This window comes from Sus scrofa, chromosome 15 (assembly GCF_054392235.1).
Source record: "Sus scrofa isolate SSC_HxYL_T2T_F1_AM1 chromosome 15, Sscrofa_HxYL_maternal_Yorkshire_Landrace_v2.0, whole genome shotgun sequence".
Taxonomy (NCBI): domain Eukaryota; kingdom Metazoa; phylum Chordata; class Mammalia; order Artiodactyla; family Suidae; genus Sus; species Sus scrofa.
In genome coordinates, this window is record NC_139397.1 from 114,342,189 (window position 1) to 114,368,508 (window position 26,320).

Below are 26,320 nucleotides of genomic sequence, written 5' to 3' on the forward strand. Positions count from 1 at the left end.
GGTATGGAGAGGAGGGAACCCTCCTATACTGCTGGTGGGGATGTAAATTGGTGCAGCCACTATGGAAAACAGTATGGAAGTTCCTCAAAAAATTAAAATAAGAGTTGCCATATGATCCAGCAATTCTATTTCTGGGCATATATGCAGACAAATTCTAATTTGAAAAGATAGATGCACTTCTATGTCCATAGCAGCACTATTTATAATAGCCAAGACTTGGAAGCAAACTAAATGTCCATCAATAGATGAATAGGTAAAGAAAATGAACCTCCACTTAAGCTCAACTTCCAAGAGTTACAAGAGCATAATTCAATGGCATTAAATTCAAATGTAATTGCTAAATGATAAAATTTATTATAGTCAAGTATATCTTACCCATCACTTATTATTAATTGCCTCTTCCACAGGATAATACAATTTTTTTTTTTTTTGCTTTTCTTAGGTCCATGCCCAAGGTATATGGAAGTTTTCAGGCTAGGGCTTGAGCTATAACCGCTGGCCTATGCCATAGTCACAGCAACGTGGGATCCGAGCCTTGTCTGCAACCTACACCAGAGCTCATGGCAATGCCAGATCCTTAACCCATTGAGCGAGGCCAGGGATTGAACCCATGTCCTCATGGATACTAGTTGATTCGTTTCTACTGCGCCACAATGGGAACTCCCAACAATAAAATTTATAGTCATTAAAAAAAAAAAAAAGACAGCAAGGTCTAAGGAACCTCCTCAGTGGCACAGCATTTCAATGCTGGAAGATGCATCTCAAAAGACGATCAGCTCTTCTTATTTTCAAATTCAGAAACTGAGGCTCAGAAAGTAAGTGACCCCCTTAGATGGCAGAGCCATAAGTGAAAGGGCTGTAACCCAAAACCCCTCTCCAATTCCAACACCGATATATTTTCTGCTAGACCATCTTGGAAATACTTTTTATTCAGAATATTCAAATGGTCTGTATGTACTACTAAGAAATTAAGATAGTTATTTTTCCTTTTATGTGTACCTCAGAACTTCTCAATCAGAAAATAGTCAAACTGAACACAAAATTCAAAATCATACTTATTTACAAGTTTGAAAATAAACATTTTTAAAAGGGCAAAATACAATCAGAGTGTATAGGTAAATTACCATAGCCAATTGCGGTAAAATTCTTACTGGCATCTTGGATTTCTCTTTGCTGGCTGCTTTATCCTACATAAAAAGAAAAATGTTTACTCTGTTAATGCTAAAATTGATTAAGAGCATATACTCTAAGGTAAAGAACTTAGTATCCAAAATATTCAAAGACACACTCTACTACCTTTCTATTTCTCAATGTTTGCCTTAGAATTGCTTTTTTTTTTATAGCAAGAAAGAAAAGAAACTGTTATCCAATAATACCTATCAGAAATCTATGACAATATGCAAAAAAAAAAAAAAGCCTTTTATCCATTACATCACCTTCTGGGAATTTATCCAAACCTAGTTAATGTTCAGAGTTCATTCTACTACACTTCCTTTCTCTGTTACTAAAATATCATTTTTGTCTTATTGATAACCAGAATGTTCTACTTCTTAAGCTGACAACGTATTCAGTATTACATACATTTAAGTTGCCATAAGTAACATATTTTTAGCAGCAACTTTCAGGGAAAAGGTCTGATACTTCCTTTAAGCAGAGGATGATTCCACAGTAGGGATTTCCCCTAAGTAAGAGGCAAGTATTGTTGAGAATACTACTTTGATCTATAAAGCAGGTAAAACAAGTTGTGCTTTTGCACATTCTCAGTTTATTGCCTCTCAACTTCAAATATACCCTTGTGGCTCTCATTTGTCATTCTTGAGTAGAGCTCAAACATTTCTCCTTTACCAACCAGGATAGTATAAAGATGGAGGATAGTATGAGAAAAAGAACATGTGTGTGTGTGTGTGTGTATGAATATGACTGGGTCACTATGCTGTACAGCAGAAACTGATACAACACTGTAAATCAACTATTACCTCTAATTTTTAAAAAATGACATCATGAGAAGAAAGGACACCTCTTTGGTCCCAGGGCTTTCTCTCATTGCTCCCATGGTGTGGCTGCCAGCAGTCAGCATCCTTGCCCATGGGCACCTTTGCAGCCTATGGTATGTGGCTGACCCAGCAGCAGACTCCCTCCAGCAGGGTTGCAGGTTTCACAGGCATCCCTAAAGGGAGCTTTCCAGAAAGTTTCCCTTATATCATAAGTTACATTCAAACTTTTCAGCATGCAAGCAGGTGGTTTTCTCACCTTCCAGCCTAAGCCTGCACTGCCTCAGCAAATGTCTTTGAAGCTCAAGTGGGCTACAGCCATTCCACCTCCAAGAGGTCTTAACCTAAGCTTTGGCAAAGAAATTAACCTTCCAAATTTCTTCTTTGAGCAATCTCCCTTAGTCTTAGAAGGAATGGCTACTCCTTATGTCTGCTATTTCTACATTTTTTTGAGGTACATTTTCCAAAACAGGATCCACTAGCTACCTGTAGCTACTGACCACTTGAAGTGTGGCTCTGAAGTGAGCTGTGTTTAAGTGTAAAATATATGCTAGGTTTTGAAGACAATACAAAATACAAAAAGTTCAAATTATCTTGTCTATCTTTATACTGAATATATTTTATATTATTTACATTGTGTATAGTTTCAAGAAATTTACATGAATTATCTCATTCAGTTCTTTTTATGACTCTGCAAGGTTAAATAGTGCCCACTTCTGTGCCTACTGTACAGATGAGGACTTTTTATATGATGTAGTCTCTGCTCACAAAACACACAGTCCAGTTGCTATTAAAAACTATATGCTTTCATCCAGAACAAGAAATGGTGTGGAACAGAGTATTCAAAGAAAGTTCCAAAAAGAGAAAAGGTATAAGCTAAGCCTTGAGGCACAGTTGGTGCTCCCAGAAGAATAGCGTCAAGTTCACTAAAGACAGAGGGAGCCTCAGGAACAATGACTTTGGAAGGGATGTGGGGGCCGATGGTGAGGGGATTGATCCAAGTGAAGTAGGAGGTATAATAAATCTCTTATTCAACAGTGATTTATTGAACTCTTATTATGTGTCAATTTTTCTTTAAGGCCCTGGATATAGAGTCATGGACAAAAAAAAAGTTCCTCCCCTGGTGGAGCTTACATTATACTGGGGATAGAGACAGTTATTTCAGAGTAAGTATACAACATAATGTCAGGAAGTAATAAGTACAGTGGAAAAAAAACTGGGGAAGCTAGCAAGGGAAAAAGTAGAGAAGTGCTCAGTTAGATGATGGTAGTGAGGCCTCTTTCAGAGGTTATGTTTGAATAGAAATGTAAATCAAGGAGAAGGGAGGGCTGGACAGGTGGGTACTGCCTTATTATGGAAGACATGAGTGTGGAGGACTGGCTACACTGGTAACAGATAACCACCACAGACTCCTCTTGGAGTGACCTCCAGTCCCAGTTTGCTGGGGACAGTCCTAGTTCATATCTCTTGCCCAAGCATTATTAGTAGCATTTTCACTTTCAATGGCATCTCAGTTTAGGTGATTAAATTATATTGTCACCTTTTATATCTTACAAGGACATACAAAGGGTTATTTTACTAACATTTCTGGCAGAAATAAATAAGTGAGAAGGAGACTAGAGTCATCACTGAGGATAGTTTAATAGCTTTGAAACCAGGGAACAGGATATGGGCTTGATTTAGATAAAATGCTAGGAACTGAATGTTATCACAATTTTCTTAAGGCACAGCTCTGATCATCCGCTCCCCTGGTCAGAAATATTGAAAAGCCCCATATTAAAGTAAACACAAATCTTCACCTTGGTTTTTAAAGCCTTCTCAATATGCCCTAAATGTTTCACTTTCCAGCCTCTCTTGTAACTACTGCATAGCCAAGGGATTTGAGTCAGCCAATGAAATGGGAGCACCATAGGACAGGTAGTTAAAAGCAGGTGCACAGCTTTCTCATCCCTGCCACTGCCAGTGGGGAGGCCAAGTGTTTCTGTTGGCATTGCTATACAGTGAAGGAGGGCTAACTGAGTCACATCAGACTTCATGGGATAATCTCTCCTCCTAACCCAGCCTCATCCACCAGTAGCTAGTAACCTCTATATAGGAAATGCCTGGCAACCAACCAGTATGGAGGGTAGTCAGTAGTCAGCTTGCCACAGTAGAAGGGACTACACAGTCTGCACACATAGAGGGGCACCCTAGAGCATATAGCTCTGGTGACCAGAGGTGAGTACACTTCTGGGCCCCACAGGACATCTACATAAGGCCATTTCAAGACTGAAAAAATTAATAAACCTACAAATACATAGAAATAGAAACACAGAATTAGGCAAAATTAGGAGATGAGTAATATGATCCAAATGAAAGAACAAGATAAAACCCCAAAAGAAGAAATAAGTGAAGTGGAGATAAGCAATATACTCAATAAAGACTTCAAGGTAAAGGTCATAAAGATGCTAAAAGAACTCAACAAGAGAATGGATAAAACAGAATGAGAAGTTAGAAGCTTCTAACAAAAGTAAGAGAAAATAAAGAACTACCAAATAGAGTTGAAACTTACAATAACTCAAATAAAAAATACACTAAAAAGAACCAACAGTAGATTAGATTATACAGAGGAATAGATCAGCACTGGAAGACAGAATAGTGGAAATCACTCAAGCTGAACTGTAAAAAAAGAAAAAATTTAAAAGTAAGGACAGTTAAGAGACCTCTGGGACAACATCAAGCTTACGAACACTTGCACTATTGGAGTCCCAGAAGAAGAGAAGAAGAAAGAAGCAGAGAAGATATTTGAAGACATAATAGTTGAAAACTTCCTTAATCTGGAAAAGGAAAGATATCCAGGTCCAGGAAACAGAGTTTCAAACAAGATCAACCCAAAGAGAGGGCCACAACAAAACACAATGTAATTAAAGTGGGAAAAATTTTAGTTCCCACTGGCTCAGTGGTAGCAAACCCAACTAGTATCCATGAGGACGCAGGTTCAATCCCTGGCTTCACTCAGTTGATTAAGGATCTGGCATTGCCATGAGTTATAATATAGGTCTCAGACGCAGCTCAGATCTGACATTGCTGTGGCTGTGGTATAGGCTAGCAGCTTCAGTTCTGATTCAGCTCCTAGTCTGGGAACTTCCATATGCCATGGGTGTGACCCTAAGAAAAAAGAGATAAAAATTAAAAATAAAGAGAGAATGTTAAAAGCATCAAGGGAAAAGCAATTAATTACGGATAAGGAACTTCCACAAGGCAATCAACTGACTTTTCAGAAGAAACTTGCAGGCCAGAAGGATGGCATGATATATGTAAAACAATGAAAGGAAAAAAAAATTACAACTGGGATTACTCTGTGTAGCAAGGCTATCATTTAGATTTTATGGAGCAATCAAGAGTTTTACAGACATGCAAAAGCTAAGCATTCAGCATCACAAAATATGCTTTATAAGACATGTTAAAAGGGAGTTCTCTAAGCAAAATATGAAAATTATGAAAGGAAAACCTCACTGGCTAGGAAAAATGTATGGTAAGGTAAATAAACCACTTTTACAGCTAGAGGAAGAGTAAAAGATAAAAGTAGTAAAATTAAAAGTAACAATAATAGTAGGAGACTTTAACATCCCACTTAGGTCAATGAACAGATCACCCAGGCAGAAAAAAAAAAATCATTAAGGAGACACTGGCCTTAAATAATACATAACCAGATGGACCTAATAGATTACATATATAGAATAGTCCAACCAAAAATAGGAGAACACATATTTTTTAAGTGCACATGAAACATTCTCCAGGTTCTCCAGGCTAGATCACATGCTAGGCCATAAAACAAGTCTTAGTAAATTTAAGAAGATTGAAATCATATCAAGCATCTTTTCTGATCACAACTGCATGAATCTAGACATCAACTACAAGAAAAACATTTCAGGAGTTCCCATCGTGGCACAGTGGTTAACGAATCCGACTAGGAACCATGAGGTTGTGGGTTCAGTCCCTGCCCTTGCTCAGTGGGTTAACGATCCAGCATTGCCGTGAGCTGTGGTGTAGGTTGCAGATACGGCTCGGATCCTGCGTTGCTGTGGCTCTGGCATAGGCTGGAGGCTACAGTTCCAATTTGACCCCTAACCTGGGAACCTCCATATGCCGTGGGAGCAGCCCAAGAAACAGCAAAAAGACAAAAAAAAAAAAAAAAAAAAGTAAAACAAAAACATTTCAAAGAAAACATGTGGAGACGAAACAATATGCTACTAAATAACCCATGGGTCACTGAAGAAATCAAAGAGGAAATAAAAAAATACCTGGAGACTGTTGAAAAAGAAAACACAATGATCCAAAACCTATGGTACACAGCAAAAGCGGTCCTAAGAGGGAAGTTTTAGCAAAACAAGCCTACCTCAGGAAACAAGCAAAATCTCAAATAAACAACCTAATCTTATACCTAAAGCAACTAGAAAAAGAACAAATGAAATCCACTTAGTAGAAAGAAAAAAAGTCATAAAGATCAGAGCCAAAACAGAGACTAAAAATAAATAAATAGAAAAGATAAAACCAAGAGCTTTCTTTTAAAAGATAAACAAAATTGATCACGCTTAAGCCAGACCTATCGAGAAAAGGAAAAGAAAGGACAAATAAGTAAGATCAGAAATGAAAAAGAAGTTATACCTTATACCACAGAAATACAAAGGATCACAAGAGATTACTATTAACAGTTATATGCCAATAAAATGGACAATCTAGAGGAAACAGAAAATGGAAATGGAAATGTACAATCTCCCAAAACTGAATCAGGAAGAAATAGAAACTATAAACAGATCAACTACTAGTACTGAAACTGAATTAGTAATAAAACAAACAAACAAACAAAAACTCCCAAAAAACAAAAGTCCTGGACTAGACAGATTCACAGGTCAATTCTGTCAAACACTTAATGAAGAGTTGACATCTGTCATTCTCAAACTATTCCCAAAAATTGCAGAGGAAGGAACACTTCCAAACTCATTCTATGAGGCCAGCATCACCCTGATACCAAAACCAGACAAAGATACCACAATAAAAAGAAAATTACAGGCTGATTGATGCACACAGATATAAAAATTCTCAATAAAATATTAGTAAACCAAACTCAACAATACACTAAAAGGATCATACACTATAATCAAGTGGAATGTATCCTAGGGATGCAAGGATAGTTTAAATATTTACAAAATTAATCAGCATGATACTCTTAACAAACTGAAGAATAAAAATCATATGACCATCTCAATAGAGGCAGGAAAATCTTGGACTGAATTCAACATCCATTTATGCTAAAAACTCTCAACAAAGTGGCTAAGGAGGAAATATCCCTCAATATAATAAAGGCCATATATAACAAGCCCACAGCTAAAATCATACTCAACAGTGTAAAGCTGAAAGCTGAAAGCACTTCCTCTAAGATTAGGCTAAAGACAAGGTTGCCCACTCTCTCCACCTTTATTCAAAGCAGCACTGGAGTCCTTGCTACAGCAATCAGACAAGAAACAAAAGAAATCCCAATTGGAAAGGAAGAAGTGAAACTGTCACTTGCAGATGAGATCATACTATATACAGAAAATCCTAAAGATGCTACCAAAAAACAACTATAATTCATCAATAAATTGAGTAAAGTTGCCAGATACAAGATTAATACACAGGAATCTGCTGTGCTTCTATACACTAAAAACAAACTATCAGAAAGAGAAATAAAGGAAACAATCCCTTTAAAATGCAACCAAAAAAGAATGTACAAGAAAAATATAAAGAGATGAAAGATACTTGAAAAACTATGACAATGATGAAAGAAATTGAAGATAACACAAATGGAAAGATAATCCGTGCTCACTTGTGTGGCTGAACCAAACTGACTCCATTTTGTCAGCTCTTAGACCCACTGCCCTATCCCCTCCCTCCCCTTTTGTGACTGAGCTTTATTTTAACTAACAAGGAATGCATCTAAGCCAGATGAATTCCCATTCAGCTTTTACCCTTGTCTGCATCTGATATGAAAACCGAAGTGCGCCTTTTGCTGATGCAGATGGTTAATGTTTATGAGACATCCACAGGAAGGAAAAACCCCCCACTTCCCATCAGTGCAGACATGCTTCTCTCTAGTAGTCAAATTCTAATTTTAGCTTTGGCCCCTTTCAATTCCCACGCACCCCTTGCAGTGTTGCTAAGTGCAGCTGCAAATGCCTCTGGATCTCTTGTCTACCCAATCCTTCCTGCTTGCGTGTAAATTATCCACAATACACTTTCTAACTGCACTTTATGATGTTGTCCACTTCATTTCTCAGTCTTAAAGTTCCTTCTCAGTTTGGAAGATATTACTCAGTATCTCTGACTCTCAGCATCATGGATTGGAGGAATTAATATCCAAATAATGGCGATACTACTCAAAGCAACCTATAGATTCAACATAATGCCTATCAAAATACCAATGGAATTTTTTTCACTACAAATAACTCTAAAATTTGTTTGGAAACACAAAAGAACTTGAGGAGCCAAAATAATCTTGAGCAAGAGAACAAAGCTAGAGGTATCATGCTCCTTGATTTTAAACTGCACAACAAAATTGCAATAATCAAAACAGTGTGGTACTGGCACAAATACAGACACATAGATCGATGAAGCAGAATGAGTTCCACTGATCCAGAAATGAAACCACATTTATATGGGCAATTAATCTACAAAAAAGGAGGGAAATATACAATACGGAAAGACAGTTTCTTCAATAAGTGGTATTGGGAAACTGGATAGCTACATGTAAAAGAATCAAATAGGACTCCTTTCCCATCCCATATATCAAGTTAAATTCAAAATGGATTTAAAGACAAATGTAAGATCTGAAACCATACAATTTCTGGAAGAAAACACAGGCAGTATGCCTTTTGACATGAGTCTTAGCAATATTTTTTTGCTGTGTTCTCAGGCAAAGGAAACAAAAGCAAAAATAAAGGGGCTACATCAAACTAAAAATCTTTTCATAGCAAAGGAAATTATCGATGAATGAAAACACTGCCTACTGAATGGGAGATGTTTGCAAAATGATATATCTGATAAGGGGTTAATATCCAAAATATACAAGGAACTTATAAAACTCTACATCAAATAAATAAACCAATTAAAAAATGGGCAGAGTATCTGAATAAACATTTTTCTGAAGCAGACATACAGATAGCCAATAGGTACATGAAAAGATACTGAACATCACTAATCATTAGGGAAATGCAAATCAAAATCAAAACCACAATGAAATATCACCTCACATCTGTCAGAATGACTATTGTTAAAAAGATAAGGAAAGAAAATCACAAGAAAAAAAATTTTTCTGTTTTTTTAATGTTGTCTGAGATGATGGATATTCACTAAACCTATTGTAATCATTTCATGATGCATGTGTGTCAAATCATTATGTTGTACATCTTAGTATTTTTTTGTATGGTCACACCCATGGCATATAGAAGTGCCCCAACCACCAGGGATTGAATCTGAACAGATCTGAATAGCAGCTGCAATTTACACCAAACCTGCAGCAACACCAGATGTTTTAACCCACTGTGCTGGGCCAAAGATTGAACCCATGCCTCTGCAGAAACCGAAGTCATTGCAGTCAGATTCTTAACCCACTGTGCCACAGCAGGAACTCCTGTACACTTTAGTTTTATATAGTGCCGTATGTTAATTATCTCTCAATAAGACAGGGGTAGGGGAATATCAAGTTTTGGTGAGGGTATAGAGGGTGGAAATGTAAATTGATGAAGCCAATAATTGCAATTCCTCAAAAAATTAAAAAGAGAACTACCATATGATTCAGTAACTCCACTCCTGGGTATTTAGCCAAAGAAAATGAAAACACATTTAAAAATGTTCATTGCAGCATTATCTACAATAGCCACATTATGGAAGTAACCTATGTGTTCATCAACAGATAAATGGATAAAGATGTGGTATATATAAATACAATGGAATATTACTCAGTTATAAAAAGAATGAACTCTTGCCATTTGTGACTACATAAATGGACCTACAGGGTATTATGCTAAGTAAAATAAGTCAGAAAAAGACAAATACTATATGATGTCACTTATTTGTGGAATCTAAAAAAAACAAATGAACAAAAATGACAAGACAGACAGAGTCATAGATACACCAAACAAACAGGTGGTTGCCAGAGGGGGAAGGGACTGTGGAAGAGGAAATAGTTGAGGGAGATTAAGAGGTACAAACTTCCAGTTGCAAAATAAATGAATCATGGATATGAAAGTACAGTATAGGGAAGCTAGTTATTACGTACCACCTTTACACTGTGACAGATGGTAACAGACTTATGGTGGTGATAAGTTTGAAATGTATAGAAACATTAGATCACCATATTGTGTACCAGGAACTAACAGTATTGTAAGAGTTACACTTCAAAAAAAATAATAAACAATAAACTCATAGAAAGAGATCAGGTTCGTGGTTACGCAGTAAGGCTGAGGGTAGTGGGCGGGGGGATTGACAGTAGTCTAAGTGTACAAACTTCTAGTTACAAGATAAATAAGTACCATGGATGTAATGTACAACATGATAAATATAATACTGCCATATGGAACGTAGGTAAGTTGTTAGAATAAATTCTAGTTCTCATCGCAGGACAAAAATATTTTTTTATAATTTTTTAATGTTGCTATCTATATGAGATGTTGAATGTTCACTAAATCTATTGTATTAACCATGATGTATGTTAAGTCAAATCATTATGTTGTACATATTTTTTAAACCTGTACGTTGTTGAATGTCAATTATATCTCAATAAGGGAAGGGAAAGTAAAGAAAATTGCAATGAGCTTCAGACAGAACTTGCCAAAGTACAAACACCAAATTAAGTGAACATTTCATATACATACAGTGCTGTACCACAAATGGCTGTTTTCTTTAATCTCCAGTGGACCACAGGGTATGAAGGGAAATGTGAGCACAACATTTGCAAGCTAAAACTGCAATAGGTATTCTCAGAGTGGAAGGCTTCCCTTGGGGGAAGATGAGGATGTGGCAAAGACCTGATAAGAACACAGCTGTAGATGACAGAAGGAAAAGATATATGGTTCAAGTGCCCTAGAATTTTCGTGCTGGTATACAGAGGCAATTCAAATGAGGTCTATTGTACTGGAGCTACTACAAATGTACAAAACACCTTGCTTAACCACAGCCTTCCACACAGATACCCACACACTTAACTTCTTAGGATCTCTACAGCACCCATTCTGCATGCTGAGTTACCACCCCCAGTATCCTCAGTGCCCTGGGTGGGGAAGGGTAGTAAGGGTAATATTTCCTCTTTACACTGCACTGCAGAGAAAAAACTTTATATATATTTTACATAGGTTATATATAATTATATATTTCATAATATAATAATAGGATATTTTATAAATAGTAGTCCTCTGGCTAACCAAAAAGACCAGCCACACCTAAGCCAGAACACCATCTAGATGAGCAATGCTTTTCTTCACAAAAACCAGAGGGATGGATTTTAAGGTAACATCCGTATTTTTTTTTCTTAGTGTTGATAAGCAATTCCATTTTGGTCTGTTTGTATTTCAGATGATGATTTAGACACACGCCATTCCTTCCCTCCACTTTGCAACTTTTGTGAGGCTGGACTAAGAATTCCATTGGCTTTACTAGCAGATAATTCTTATGTCACTTCCTTTCACATCCTTTTGGCCCCACTTCTCCATTCCAGACATGGCTGCAGTGAACAGTTCTGCACTGGCTTCAATTCAGGTGGGGGTGACAGTGTCTCAGCTCAAGAAAATGTCTTTTACTTTGGGCTTCTTTGATGACATAATATGGGACCCCCAGGGCAGTCCTTTATGCACTCACACATGAGCAGCCAGAAGTAGGTAGAAGCAGCTTGGGAGCAGCTTCCATGAACCTGGGATGAGAGGTGATGGATAACTGCTACTACCCTGATCATCCTTGGGCAGATAACTTCCCAGGAAGCATTCTATATGCAACTCAGAAAGTCATGGCAGGATCATCCCAGTTGCCTCCTACTGGCTTCTCCTTCTTCCTAGTTTTACTCTCCCCAATCCTTTACTCCTGCTTCCTGGGATCACCTCTCCAATGGTACACATATCCTATTTTCAGGCTCCTCTTTCAAAGGAAAATAAGCTAAGACTACTTTAAAAAGCAGTGCTCTTCCATCCTTCCATCTCCGCTTCCATTCTCCCACTCTCATCTTACTTCATAAAGGAGTTTAGATTCTTTGGAGGGTTATGATGAGGTGTGTAGAAAGGGCAAGAATCTGGTTACAAGCTCTGAGAGGCTGGGAGCCACCAGTGCTGGGTCACCCTCAGTTTTTTTTTTCTTAAAAATGATTTTTATTTTTTTCCATTATAGCTGGTTTACAGTATTCTGTCAATTTTCTATTGTAAAGCAAGGTGACCCAGTCACACGTACATGTATACATTCTTTTTTCTCACATTATCATGCTCCATTATAAGTGACTAGATATAGTTTCCAGTGCTATACAGCAGCAGATCTCATGGCTTATCCATTCCAAAGGCAATAGTTTGCATTTATTAACCCCAAATTCCCAGTCCATCCCACTCCCTCCCCCTTGGCAACCACAAGTCTGTTCCCCACGTCCATGATTTTGTTTTCTGTGGAAAGGTTCTTTTGTGCCGTATCTTAGATTCCAGATATAAGTGAAATCATATGGTATTTGTCTTTCTCTTTCTGACTTACTTTACTTAGTATAAGAGTCTCTAGTTCAAGGATCACCTCTGGGAGCACAAAGTTCTCTAGTTAAAGTCACTCTAGGTCTTCCAGATAGAAAGGCCTCATGTGGGCTTAGATCCCTGGGGATTATTTTTCTCATCAAATTTCTGGGATGCAAATCCATTACTTTTTCAAGGACAATTCCATCTTCTGCCAGTTGTGATAACTCCAAACTTTGGGTGATCACACAGTATATAGAAGAACCCTTTAGATGTAACACTGAAGTTGACTTTGGAAAAAAAAAAATGGTTGCTTTGCTAGAAGCTAAAGAGCAAGCGGTCCATTTCTTTATGACTTGGGTTGTCAGAGCAGCCCTCACTATCCTCACCCCCACTCACAGCACCTTTCTTTAATTACTGAAAGGGTTTATTTCCATGGAATCTGTGAGGGTAGAGGTGGCTTAAAAAGTTGTATGTAACTTCAGTGTTTTCTGCAAAAATCACCCCACCTCCTCAAAAAAAGCTGTGTGTTGCTAAAAATGGCCTGATGGCTCTAACTCTGCCATTTATTCTTATAAACATTTACAATGTCCATTATTTAAGATTATTTACCAAAATTGTAAATAAATGCAATTATTACTCCAATAAAACATTACTGACAGAAAATTTTATCCAAGTGCAAACCTTATTATTCAAAGGAATCTATTTTTAATCAGTGGAATATTTTTAAAATATTATGTTCTAAGACATAGATCTCAAATGATATGGAAGAAAAATTGCAGGATTAAGTAAAAAATGAGCACAGTACAAAGTTTAAATCTGCCAAATAAACATTTTAAACAATTATAGGCTTCACTGTCTAGAAAGGGTTTTTCGTACCAGTCACTGAATATTTATCCAGTAGGTAATTTTAATTTAGTCGATATTTCTAAGCCTCTATACTAATAACATTATCTTAAACTAGTGGAAATTTTATTCCATTTTAACATTTGTTAAATTTTTAAAGAGAAAATAAAATGTCAATTCCATTTCAGGTATTTTTCTAAACACAGAATACTTAAGGTAGATATTTACAGAATTTTTTAAAATGCTATGATTTTATAGAACATGGTGTAATAACCTTGGTGTGATACAAATGGGTTCACAGGACGTCTCATCATGGCTCAGAGGTAATGAACCCAACTAGTATCCATGGGGATGTGGGTTCAATCCCTGGCCTTGCTCAGTGGGTTAAGGATCTGGCATTGCTGTGAGCTGTGGTGTAGGCTGTAGATGTGGCTCAGATCTGGCATTGCTGTGGCTGTGGCTTAGGCTGGCAGCTACTGCTCTAATTCAACCCCTACCTGGGAACTTCCATGTGCCATGGGTGAGGTCCCCCCCCAAAATAGGTTCACAATTAAAATGCATACTCTGAAACATTTAAGAGTACTCACCTAAAATTCTTTTGTAGTTTTTTAATCTAAAAGAATACTTCAAGATATTAGAAATCTTCTCTGTATGAAGCCACCTAAATTCCATCTTATAGTTCATTCTGAGCTTTTAAAATAGGTTTCAAAACAAATAATGTTTGCATTAAACCTCACTTAAACTCAATGGTATTAAATTCAACATAATTATTTAACAGTGAAGTCATTTGTCCAGAACTACCTCTTCCACAGGACAGTGATAATTTAATGTCAAAATAATGAAACAGGATGGCCATGATATAAGAACACTCCTATAGCTAAAAGCCTTGGAAGAGGCATCTCTTCAGAGAACATCAACTATTCTCATTTCAAATTCAGAAACTGGGGCTCAGAGAGGTAAGTGACTCCCCAACTATCACAGAACCATTAGTCAAAAATCTATAATCCAAGTCCTTATTTCCCAACACTCACCCTGCTTCTGTTAGCCCATCTTCACAATTCTTTTATTCTGAATACTCAAATGTTCTATATGCATTAGCTAACTATAGCTTACAGCTCCTTTATTAAGATAGTTGTTTTTCCCAAGATATATACCTCATAGATCTTATCCATCAGAAAATAAATGGATCACAGAAAGTTAAAATCAGAAATTCATTAACTAACTTATTTGCAAGTTTGAAAAATAAATAACATTATTACAAAATCAATAAAGTACAATGAGATACTGGTAAATTACCATAGACAACGGTGGTAAAAACCTGCCTGGTGTCTTGAATTTTTCTTTGCTGGGTGATTTATCCTGCATTAAAAAATACAAAAAATAAAAAACCCAAACTATTTACTGTTAATGCCAAAATAGGTTCATTCAACCAAATATTACAGTGTCCAATATTAAAGCATATATTATCCAAAATACTTTAAAACATACTTTACAGATGATATATTATGTTCAGAAAGTCATTAGGAATCCACAAAAAATTGTTATAGCTAATGAAAGAATTCAGCAAGGTTGCAGGATTCAAGATCAATACATAAAAATTACATTTCTAGATGCTAACAATGAAAAATCCAAACCTGAAATTAACAATTTATAATAGTATCAAAAAGAATGAAGTAGTTAAGAATAAGCAACAGAAGTGTAAGACTTGTACACTGAAAGCTGTAAAACATTGCTGAAAGAAACTAAAGACCTTAATAAATGGAAAGACATCCCATGCTCATGGATTGGAAGACTAATATTGTTAAAATGCAATACTCTTCATCCAATAGTCTACAGATTCAATACAGTTCCTATCAAAACCCCAGCTCCTTTTTCATTTGTAGAAATTAACAAGATTAGCATAAAACTCATATGGAAATATTATGGGCCCCAAATAGCCAAACAATCTTGAAAAAGGAATAGAAAATTGGCAGATTTCATAACTTACTACAAAACTACAGTAATGAAGACTGAATAAGGATAAACAGATATATCTATAGATCAAAGGAATAGAATTGGAAGTTCAGAAATAAACCCATACATTTATGGGCAATCTTTTTTTTCGGTTTCAAAATTTCTGGGTTCTTTTTTTTCACTTTTTAAAGTATAGTTGATTTATAATGTTGTGCCAATTTCTGATGTACAGCATACTGACCCTGTTATTTATATATATCTTGGTCATATATTCTTCTGGGAATTTATCTGAGTCTAATTAGTGTCCATTTACTCAGCCCCCACCTCCTTTCTTCATGGCTAAAACTTCATTTCTTTTCCCAGTATTCTCTACTTCCTAAGGTAACAATGTATTCAAGCTAATACATCCTCAAGTTATTACAGAGGGAGACTTTGAAATTTTTCAGCATACAAGCAAGATGGTTTCTCCTTTCCCATATTGATACTTTCCTCACTGATTTTTACAGATGTATAGTGCTCCACTGTATGAATATAATGCAATTTATCCATTATATTCTCCTATAAATAAAAATTTAGCTTATTTCCAATGTTTCTCTATTACAAAAGATGTTTCAATAAACATCTTTAGGCATATATTTTAATGCACACGCAATTTTATCTCACATGCATATATGCCATAGTGTCTATATAATATACATACAATACACATATGAACACAGAAAATCTTTCTGTCACGTTAGTAGATTTATCTATTCGTAAAAAAATTTTATGACATTGTCTAAATTACTCTGATTTCCAACAGGTTTTGAAATCTGTAAGGCAATTCTCTCCACCTTAGTATGTTTAAAAATTATCATACACAATCTTGACCTTTCCTCTACCATGTTAATTTTGGGATCCACACTGCTTGAAACTTTGGGGGATTTTGAGAGAAATACATTGAGTTTCTAGAATAATTTGGAGGAAATTGACATTATTTTGATATTGACTCTTCTTCATGAATACAATATATTTCTTAATTCACATCCTGGGAATATGTCCTTCAAAAATGTTTCCTGTCATGGTTCAGTGGTTAACAAACCCAACTAGCATCCACGAGGACGCAGGTTCGATCCCTGGCCTCCTTCAGTGGGTTAAGGATCTGGTGTTGCCGTGAGCTGTGGTGTAAGTCACAGACGTGGCTCAGATCCTGCATTGCTGTGGCTGTGGTATAGGATGGCGGCTACAGCTCGGATTCAACCCCTAGCCTGGGAACCTCCATATGCTATCAGTATGGCCCTAAAAGACAAAAGACCAAAAAAAAAAAAACAAAACAAAACAAAAAAACAAAACAAAACTTTAATATTCTTCATATTACAAACAAAGTTTTATAATACTCTTAGACATCTACCATCAAGACTATTCTTAGGTATAAAGATTTTGAGTGAAAAGAGTATCAGGAGATCTAAATAACTGATTTACAAATGTTTTATTCTTTTTTGACCACAACTGTGTCACATGGAAGTTCCTGGGCCAGGGATTGAATCCCAGCCACAGCTGAGGCAAAGGTAGATCCTTAACCCACTGCATCACAGCAGGAACTCTGATTTACAAATTTTTAATCCCAATTGATTTGTAAACAGGGAGAGGTCTGTAAAGGCTGTATCTACATTATAGTAATTTCTGTGATGGTTTCTCTTTGCCCCAGTCCAGTCTCCATGTCTTCCTTCCAGCTCTGTGCCTGGAAGGCTAACTCTTACTATGGGCATCATCTGGGCTCCCAGCCCTTTGGTTTCTGGTGGGGATTAAGCAGTAAGAGGCACCAGGAGGGAACTAGAGAGGATGAGGGGAGAGTGGGCTATTTCTTTCCTAGCATTCCCTGTTTCCCATAGTTCTGATAGTGACTTATTTCTTTCAGAGCTCAGCTCCTGTCAGGAAACTACAATTCCAAGCCCTCAGCTCTCACCGGGTTGTGACTATGGGGTTTTGTTTCTTTGACTCATCAGGCCTGTGAATCGTACTAACATCCTGTTATTAATCCTTGGGTGCCTCCTTATCCCTGTCTCTTCCATCCCTTAACCTTGCCCACACCTCTCCAAATGGTCTTTTATAATTTTTCTTCAATCCTTTTGAGCATGCTGTTTTCCATTGAGATCCTGACTAATATAATTTTGCATTACCAGAATAAAAATTGCTAAAGAGTCAAGGTCTTCCTTAAGTAGTCTGGCTGGGTGCTTAGTTTTTATTTTGCTGATTTTTCAACTACTTATCTATTGGAAGGGATATTTTAAACCTAGTATAATCCAAATTTAAATATTCTGATAAAAAGTGACCAGAATCTATGAATGTGTCTGGTTAAAATCAACAATAATCTTATGAAGTTATCTGGTTAAATCAACAACAACCTCTCAAAACTTAATGGGGTTGATTTAAATATAGTCATATGTTCTGAGTTATGGTTGTTAAAATTATCACCATGCTGTTGGCCTCATATCCAACTGTTTTCACTCTGATCTCCTTTTTGAGCAATATCAAGAAGATATGATGAAGGGAAACAGAATGAGCATCACATAAATGCAAAACTACTTAATTTAACAACTAGAAAGAACACTAGGGTAGAGATAGGCTGACAGCTTTTCCTTTTTCTCTGCTCACAATCTGAGGTGGATTTTGTGGGGAGCTTATGCTTTTTGGCTATCTGTATTTCTAACCCCCTGAAAATTCTTCGACTGAAATTCAAAATGTCTTATGTTTCAACTAACTTTAAGGATGAAATGAGCAGTTGCAAGAGATTTATATTTCTCTAAAATACCTACGAGTTCAGACTGCAATTCCTGAAAAATGCCATGTCATTCTCAACCTTCCACTAATGAGGGGAATATATGAAAATCTCCTTCAGCAAATATGATTTTACCACCTGCTCACTTTTTCAAACTAAATGAATACATAAGTAAATGTCACCCAAAAAAATGGCTTTTCCAAAAATATAATCCATTCTGTTTGTTCCAGGTTAAAATATAAAAATGCCCCCCCCCAAAAGGAAAACTCTACTCAAAATTAGGATAAATGAAAGTATCAAGAGTTTTAAAGTTACAGTGAGAGAGGGACCTCTGCTGCTTAAAAATAGTATGTGAAAAGTGGAAATAATCCTTGATGGGTTCACGCCACTTCTTACAAGATCCCACTGCCTTTTCAAAACTATAGGTCCCTTTGGAGAGAGGAAGGAGTAGGGGTGAGGAGGTGTCAATCCAAACATCACTTTTATTAAGATAGAACAAAACTTAAAACTTAAAACTTAACTGCCAGTAAGTTTTTAGTGGATGCTTTTTAGGTGTAATTGGTTAATTGGGGCTTTGTGAAATAACTATGCAGAAATACCACTGCAAATACAGTAGATGTGTATTTTAAAGTTCAACACCATAGAATATGGTTCAAGATCAGGTCAAAGGCTAATGGAAGCATCAAGCAAATTATTTATTAACTAACGAATTAGGGTTTTGACATTTTCTGTAGTAGTCTACAACTCAATGTTACTTTTAACGCTGTTTCCACAAGAACACTACCAAAAAAAAAATTTATAAACCCTTGAAAAGGAAAGAATTACACTTCAATGTCAAAACAAGAACAGGGACCTGCTGAATAGTACAGGGAACTCCACCCACAATTCTGTGATGACCTATATAGGAAAATAATCTGAAAAAGAATGGATATGCATATATGTATAACCATCACTTTGTTGTACAGCAGAAAGCATCACATTATAAATCAACCAGACTTCAATCAAATTTATCTTGCAGGCTTAAAACCTGCAGGCTTAAGAAGCTGTGGTCTACAGCAAACCAAAATTTGCAGGCTTACAACCTGCAGACTTAAGAAGCTGCAGTCTACAGCAAACCAAAATTTGCAGGGTTAAAACCAACTGTTTTCCATTAAAAACCAGGATGCTAAAAGGCAAACCTAGAGAGTTAAGCTAGCCCAGAATAATGCCTGCATTTAACATCTTCCCATGCTGTTCTGGTATTAAAATGGTCGATCATTGTTCAGCATTTCTTTTGTTTAAAATTACTCTTTAGCTCAATAAAGAAAGAGTTGTGAAAAGTAGCCACTGCACAGTGTGTTACCAACCCAGGTTCCTTTTGCCAGAAGCTCAGCAAGCCAAAACGCTGAGACATCGAGGTTCGCAGCAGAGAGAGGACTTATTCAGGCAGCAGCCAAGGAGATCTCAAATCTAGCTCCCAGAAGACAAGGGGCTGCGGTATTTATGGGATAAAAAAGAAAGTAGCAGGGCCATCTAAGGCGTGGGGAACGTGGGGAAAGATGATTGGGAAATGCTGTGGTAGCTGCCGTAGTTATCATTCTGCGCAGATATAATTAACCTATAGGCCTCTCCAGTTTGAAAAACGGAGGCAATTAACATGATCTGAGGATGGAGTTTCTAGTCCTCAAAAGGTCACCAAGCCAGATACTTGCACATGCCCAATTGGAAGGTGGGGGAGCTACCCAGTCTTAACTACCTCAGCCCAAAATAGACACAGCTGACTCCAAGCTCTTGGAAACAACTCAGGCAAGCATCCTATTATTTAGGCTCCATGCTGCTTGGAGGACACGCCAGTCTTTCGCAGCAACAATTAAACGCAAAATTGATTTGTGAAGGTGGGTGAAATGGATTTGACTAATGATTACCTATGGTTTCACCTGGCATCTTTTGTTACATGGCGTGGGGATATTTTCCTGAGATTCCGTTTGCCATTTACCAAACACTTTCATGTGTAGCATGGTATGCCATGGTATCATATTATTTGAACTTCATGACCTTAGAAAGGAGGAAAAGTAGTTCTGATTCTTTTTCTTTGTCTCAAAGGGAGAGAAGGCTTAGACCAATTGATTTGCCCAAAGTTTCACAGCCAGGGAGGGGCTTGGATTCCAACCCTAGAAACCAAATCCAAGGCAACTCCCCACCAAGTTTGCCCCCCGCCCAAACACACCTACTATTATTAGCATTCTGAGGCTATAATTTAAACCCCTTGGTCCGCTGCCCCGCTGATGTTTGGTTGTTACGACAACACCAAGTCAAACAGTTGGGAAGGGAACATATAAAAGCTTTCCCCGAGAACGTTCAGTATCCCAGATCATAAGTGGGGTGAAGGAAGCTGTACCCAGCGGGGTTACAACTGGGGAGTTCAGAAGACCGGGTTTCCATCCGTTTAGAAATGTGAGAGAAGCTTCGCGGCCGGAAGAGTCTGGGAAGGAGCCGCCCTCTCACCTGCTCGCTGCTCATGGCTGCGAGGATTTACTGGCAGCACCCGGTGCCTCCTGGACTGCTTCTGCCCGGCGCCCCGGGAACCCCTCAGACAAGAGATGCAGCAACGGGGACAGGGCAGGCTCCGCTCCCTCCGCAGGGGCCGTCTAGCGTCCTGGCTCCGTTTGTTGCTAAGCAACAGGCCCTCGCAAGTTCCATTTCCGGTCGTCTGCTGCTCCTGAGACAGTGCTGGGGAACTGGCAGTGCGTTCCCACGGGAGGTGCTTTCTCACCGATTGGTGGCGCCTGGGCCACTTCTACACCCTCCGCCTAATTTAGCTGGGTGTTCTAGGTCCCTGCCTTAACTCCTATTTTCCTATTTAACTTTCTGTGGCTAGAATTCGCAGAGGGCTAGTGGAATGAAAGGATTGCAAATTTAAATACTGATGTGGGAGAATCGAATTAGGAAACCAAAGCATGCAAAGGCTGAACCCAGTAAACACCTTTTTTCTGTTTTCCATATATTTCCAACTCCAGCTTTTTTTCTTGACTTTTCCCACACATTAGAAAACTATTCCTTAGAAGAATATATATATATATATATATATATATAAACCTGCAAGAATTCATTTAAACCAACATGTATATAAAGACTCTAGACTAGTGTGAATGGCTGGTGGAGAAACTGGTGAAAGAAGTTCTGAAAGTTTACAAAGTAGATTTGAGTAAAGGGAGTTAGAAAAATCTAGAGATGAAGCAAGGTGACATGCTGGTGCTATATCTTAAAGGACCCTTGAAATATGGTCTAATAGCAAAGAATAAATCTGACTTCATATTTTATCTGTTTCTTTACTTTAACCTTTGTATTCTTTTGCTTTCACTACAAGAATGTTGCCTATAGCCTGAAATATACAGGATAGCCCATTCTCAATGCTCTGACCTTTAAAGATGTAACACTTTCTTCATTCATATAGAGATAAAAATTTGCAGATAGAGAATAACATTTGTCAGAGGTTTATAGGAACATCGTGACCTGTGACCTGACCTATGTGTATGCCTGCAAAAATAAAGGATTCTAGCTCAAGAGTTTGCAACAACCAGCTACACCTCCTATACTTTTAGTATAGACGAGGCTTAAATTCTAACTTGGGTACATTAGTTCTTTGGGACACTAGTCCACCATCTTCTCAGTCTGCTTACTTTCTGAATAAAGTCACTATTCATTGCCCCAACAACTTTTCTCTTTATTAATTGGCCTGTCATGCAATGAGCAGTATGAGCTTGGACTTGGTAGCAGAGGTATGGAATTTACATGGAATTTCAAGGGAACTGGTAGAGCCAAAACTCTCTTGAAAAATATCAAAGTTGGAGGACTCACATTTCCTGTATCAAAACTTAGTACAAAGCTACAGAATTCAAAAACCGTGTCTTTTCAACAAATGTAGCTGGGATATTCAATATCCAATGCAAAAGAATATCGGTCTCTATATACAAAAATTAACTAAAAATTGATCAAAGTTCTAAATGTTAGAGCTAAACTATTGAAATTTTAGAAGAAAACTTAGGAAAAATTTTCATGATATTGAATTTGGCAAAAATTTCTTGGAAATGACATCAATTGCATAAGTAACAAAAGAAAAAAACAGACCCTGGACTTCGTCAAAATTTAAAATCTTTATACGTCAAAGAACAATACCCACAGAGTAAAAGGTACACCCTACAGAATGGGAGCAGATATTTGCAAATCACATATCTGGTAAGGGACTAATATTCGGAATATATAGAGAATTACTAAAACTCAACAACAACAATAAGAAAAGAAATCTGACTTAAAAAATGGCAATGGACTCAATAAGACATTTTGCCAGAGGGTATACAAATGGCCTATAAGCATATGAAAAGATGCTCACGTCACTAATCATCAGGGAAATGAAAATAAAAACCACAATGAGAAGTTTCGATTGTGGCTCACTGGGTTACAAACCTGATTAGAACCCATGAAGATGTGGGTTCGATTCCTGGCCTCGCTCAGTGGATTAAGGATCTGGTGTTGCTGCAAGCTGCGGCTGGTCACAGATGTGGCTTGGATCCAGCGTTGCTGTGGCTGTGCATAGGTCAGCAGCTGCAGCTCCGAGGTAAGCCCTAGCCTGGGAACCTAAGCCATAAAAAGAAAAAATAATAATAAGAAGAAGATACCATTTCACATGCACTAGAGTGGTTTTGTTTGTTTGTTTTTGTTTTGTCTTTTTTGCCATTTCTTGGGCCACTCCCTCGGCATATGGAGGTTCCCAGGGTAGGGGTCCAATCAGAGCTATAGCCGCCGGCGTATGCCAGAGCCACAGCAACACAGGATCCGAGCCTCATCTGCGACCTACACCACAGCTCACAGCAATGCTGGATCCTTAACCCACTGAGCAAGGCCAGGGATCAAACCTGCAACTCATGGTTCCTAGTCGGATTTGTTAACCACTGAGCCACGACAGGAACTCCTAGAGTGGTTATTATTAAGAAGAGAGAGAGTTATTATTAATAAAAAGCATTGATGAGGAAATGGAAAAAGTTGAACACTTATGCAATACTGGTCAGAATGTAAAACAGCAGAGCCATTATGGAAAACAATATGGCGGTTCCTTAAAAAATTAAAAATAGAATTACCATATGATCCAGCAATTCTACTTCCGGTATTTGCCCAAAAGAACTAAAAGCAGGAAATCAAACATATTTGCACACCCATGTTTATAGCAGCATTATGCACAATCACCAAAAGGTGGAAGAAACTGGTGTCCTTTGAAAGATGAATGGATAAACAAAATGTGGTAATAAAACTGGAATTTTTTTCATAGTGTGCATACTGGTATTTATTTTAAAAAGTTCTAAGGCATACGAAAAAGGCTCAAATAGAACAAAATTTTGCAAGATATAAGTCTCCCTCCCATTCATGCTGCATCTTTTACCTCTCTGGAGACAACCAGTGTTACTAGTTTCTTTGGCAGACTCTAGACATTTCCATACATAAATAGACATATATAACTATTTTATTTATAAAAATTTTTGAACACTACACAATCTAGTCTGTAATTTGTTTTTCCTTCTCACAATATAGCTCAGAGATGGATCCATATCATGTTCTCATTCCTTCGGACACTGCATAGCATTCCAGTGCAGCTTCTCCACAATTTCTCAACCAGTCTATTAGTGATAGATAACATGGCAACAATTTTCACCCCTAAAAAGAAAATTCTGACACATGCTACAACATATATGAACCATGAAGGCATCAAGCTAACTAAAATTAGCCAGTCACAGAAGAACATATACTGTATGATTCTATTTACCTAAGGTATATAGCCAAATTCCTATAACCAGAATGGTGGTTGTCAGGGGTTGTGGGTAGGAGGGAATGAGAGATTATTTTTTTTAAAGTACCGAGTTTTAGTTTTGCAAGATGAAAAAAAGTTCTGAAGATGAATGGCAGCGATGGTTGCACAACCATGTGAATGTAGGTAATGCCACTGAAACTGCACTTAAAATGGTTAAAATCCTAAATTTTATGTTATACATTTTACAAACTTAAAAAGTTTTAAAAGTTCTTTTAAAAAAGAGGAAAGCCGAAGCCAAAAAAGGAGAAGAGGTGGAGGAGGAGAAATGACAAGATCACCTTTGCATTTTTGAAACAGCATCCTCTCTTCATTATAGTGGAGAGAGAAAAGTAAGATGAAGGCAAAAGAGAGTCCTGTAGGAGGCTATTAAAAGAGCTCAGCAAGAGATGATGGTGACTAGAACTGGGCTAATGAGGGAAGTATTAGAGAGGAGTGCAGTTTCATCAGAATTCGGATGTTTAAAAGGGAGAAATAAGGTTGAGGATCATCAGGAATCTGATAACAGTAAAGCTGAAATAAATAAACACAGAACCTGGAGTTCCCTTTGTGGCGCAGTGGTTAACAAATCCGACTAGGATCCATGAGGATGTGGCCTCGATACCTGGCCTTACTCAGTGAGTTAAGGATCTGGTGTTGCCATGAGCTGTGGTGTAGGCTGCAGATGTGGCTTGGATCCTGTGTTGCTGTGGCTGTGGCATAGGGCCAGCAGCTGCAGCTCCAATTTGACCCTTAGCCTGGGAACTCTCCTAAGCCACAGGTTAGGCCCTAAAAAAAAAAAAAAAAAAAAAAAAATCGCAGAACCTGAAATCAATAGAGGAAGAAAGTTTTGTTAAACAGGGCAGGTGGGGTCTTCATGAGAGTGGCACAATGGGAGGCACTAACTGTCAAAGCAGAAAGGATATGAGTAAGCGTATTGACTCTGTGATTTCAGAAGTAGAATAATTCCAGACCCTGACAAGGCCCCCAGTTTAGCCATGGAGGGTGACTACACTACAGGAGTTTGACCATAGAAGATCAGGGACCTAAGCTGCTAAGGCTATGGCTTTTCCCATGGATGCTGAAGTAGCAGAGTGGAAAGGAAAACCATGAGCCAAAGGTCTTCAATGAATGAAGCAGGAGACAAGGAGAGAAGATGCTGTGAGTAAAATTAGTTAGAATTTTTAACTAGAAAACAGAAAAAATGCTGCCGACCCTATCTCCTGAGCTTGGAATGTGGAAGAACTGAAATTCCCACATACAAACAGAGCCTTGAGGGAGAGACAAATTTCAGTAGAAACCTGGAGGTAGGGGTAAGGTTCAGAAACTCAGCTGAAGATATAGAGTGTTTTCATAGCCCAAGGGCACAGTGAAAAGACATAAAAACCCCTACAGTACTGTAAGGTTGAGTCAACCAAGGAGAAGCAAAGGTACTTAGAAAGTAAGAATACAAGAAGAAGAAGAAAAAATGACCTTAAGGGCTCAAATCCCAGGCAATATCCAAGAGATATAAAGGTGTGATTAGCTTAAAGCCTGCCAACATGCTGCCAAAAGAACTAGTCCCAACAGCTCCCAGATGTTTAGAAGATATTTAGGTTTCTTGATAGAAACTCAACATCAACTGGATTGCTTCAGAGAGAGTACTAGTCAACATGAGCCAGCCAGTGAGAGCTAGGAGTCATAGCAACGGCATAGACAGAGATGAGTCTAAAAAAGTCAGTCATTCACCCTTTCCCCAGCTGCAAATTTTCCTTCTTCAGTCCTCTGCTGTCTCTCTGTCCATTCACCCCAACCTCAAAAGCCATAATTGAAATAAACAACTATCAGGTTATTCTGACTTTCTCTGCTGCCTCAATTTCTATCTCTTCTACAGGTCAGTTTCTCATTCGTAGAACCCTATATCTAAATTTGTCTTCTATAGGGCACCTTGCCAGAATTATGGGAGGAAAGGTACTTTTATAAAAATCAGCAAAGACAATTCTTTTGTATTTGTCAGTTATTGTGATCTCTGTCAAGTAAGAGGAATGTGGCTCCTGGGACTAAATTCCCATTACAATTCTCATAGCAGTCAGTAATGTTGTAACAGGAAGAGCAAATCTGACTCCTTTTCCTTGAACCTTTGTTCTCTGTTGCCTGTGCCTAGTTTTGCTGGCGCTATACCTTTTGTAAGAAGATATTGCCAATAGCCTGAAATATACAGAATAGCCTATTCTCAAGGCTCTTAACTTTAAAGGTATAACACTCCTCC

General features: G+C 37.7%; 1 protein-coding gene across 10 annotated transcripts in view; it reads right to left on the reverse strand.

Annotated features, from left to right (window-relative positions):
* The window catches only part of DNAH7 (dynein axonemal heavy chain 7), a 262,758-nt gene extending 241,864 nt beyond the window's left edge, over positions 1-20,894 (reverse strand). For 4 of the 10 annotated variants that reach the window (XR_014830006.1, XM_085000232.1, XM_085000231.1 and 1 more), the window contains exons 1-3: positions 20,742-20,894; positions 14,843-14,905; positions 1,125-1,187 (exon numbers count right to left, since the gene is read on the reverse strand). Coding sequence is in view for 7 of the 10 variants with exons in the window: in XM_085000231.1 (XP_084856357.1) it covers positions 1,125-1,187; positions 14,843-14,905; positions 20,742-20,756 (141 nt within the window). In the remaining 3 variants the exon portion in view is untranslated. Of the gene's footprint in view, positions 1-1,124; positions 1,188-14,842; positions 14,906-19,603; positions 19,715-20,741 lie in introns of those variants that run through there. The other 6 variants (XM_085000233.1, XM_085000225.1, XM_085000227.1 and 3 more) reach the window with 5 other exon arrangements.
* Between the last annotated feature and the right edge of the window lie 5,426 nt (positions 20,895-26,320).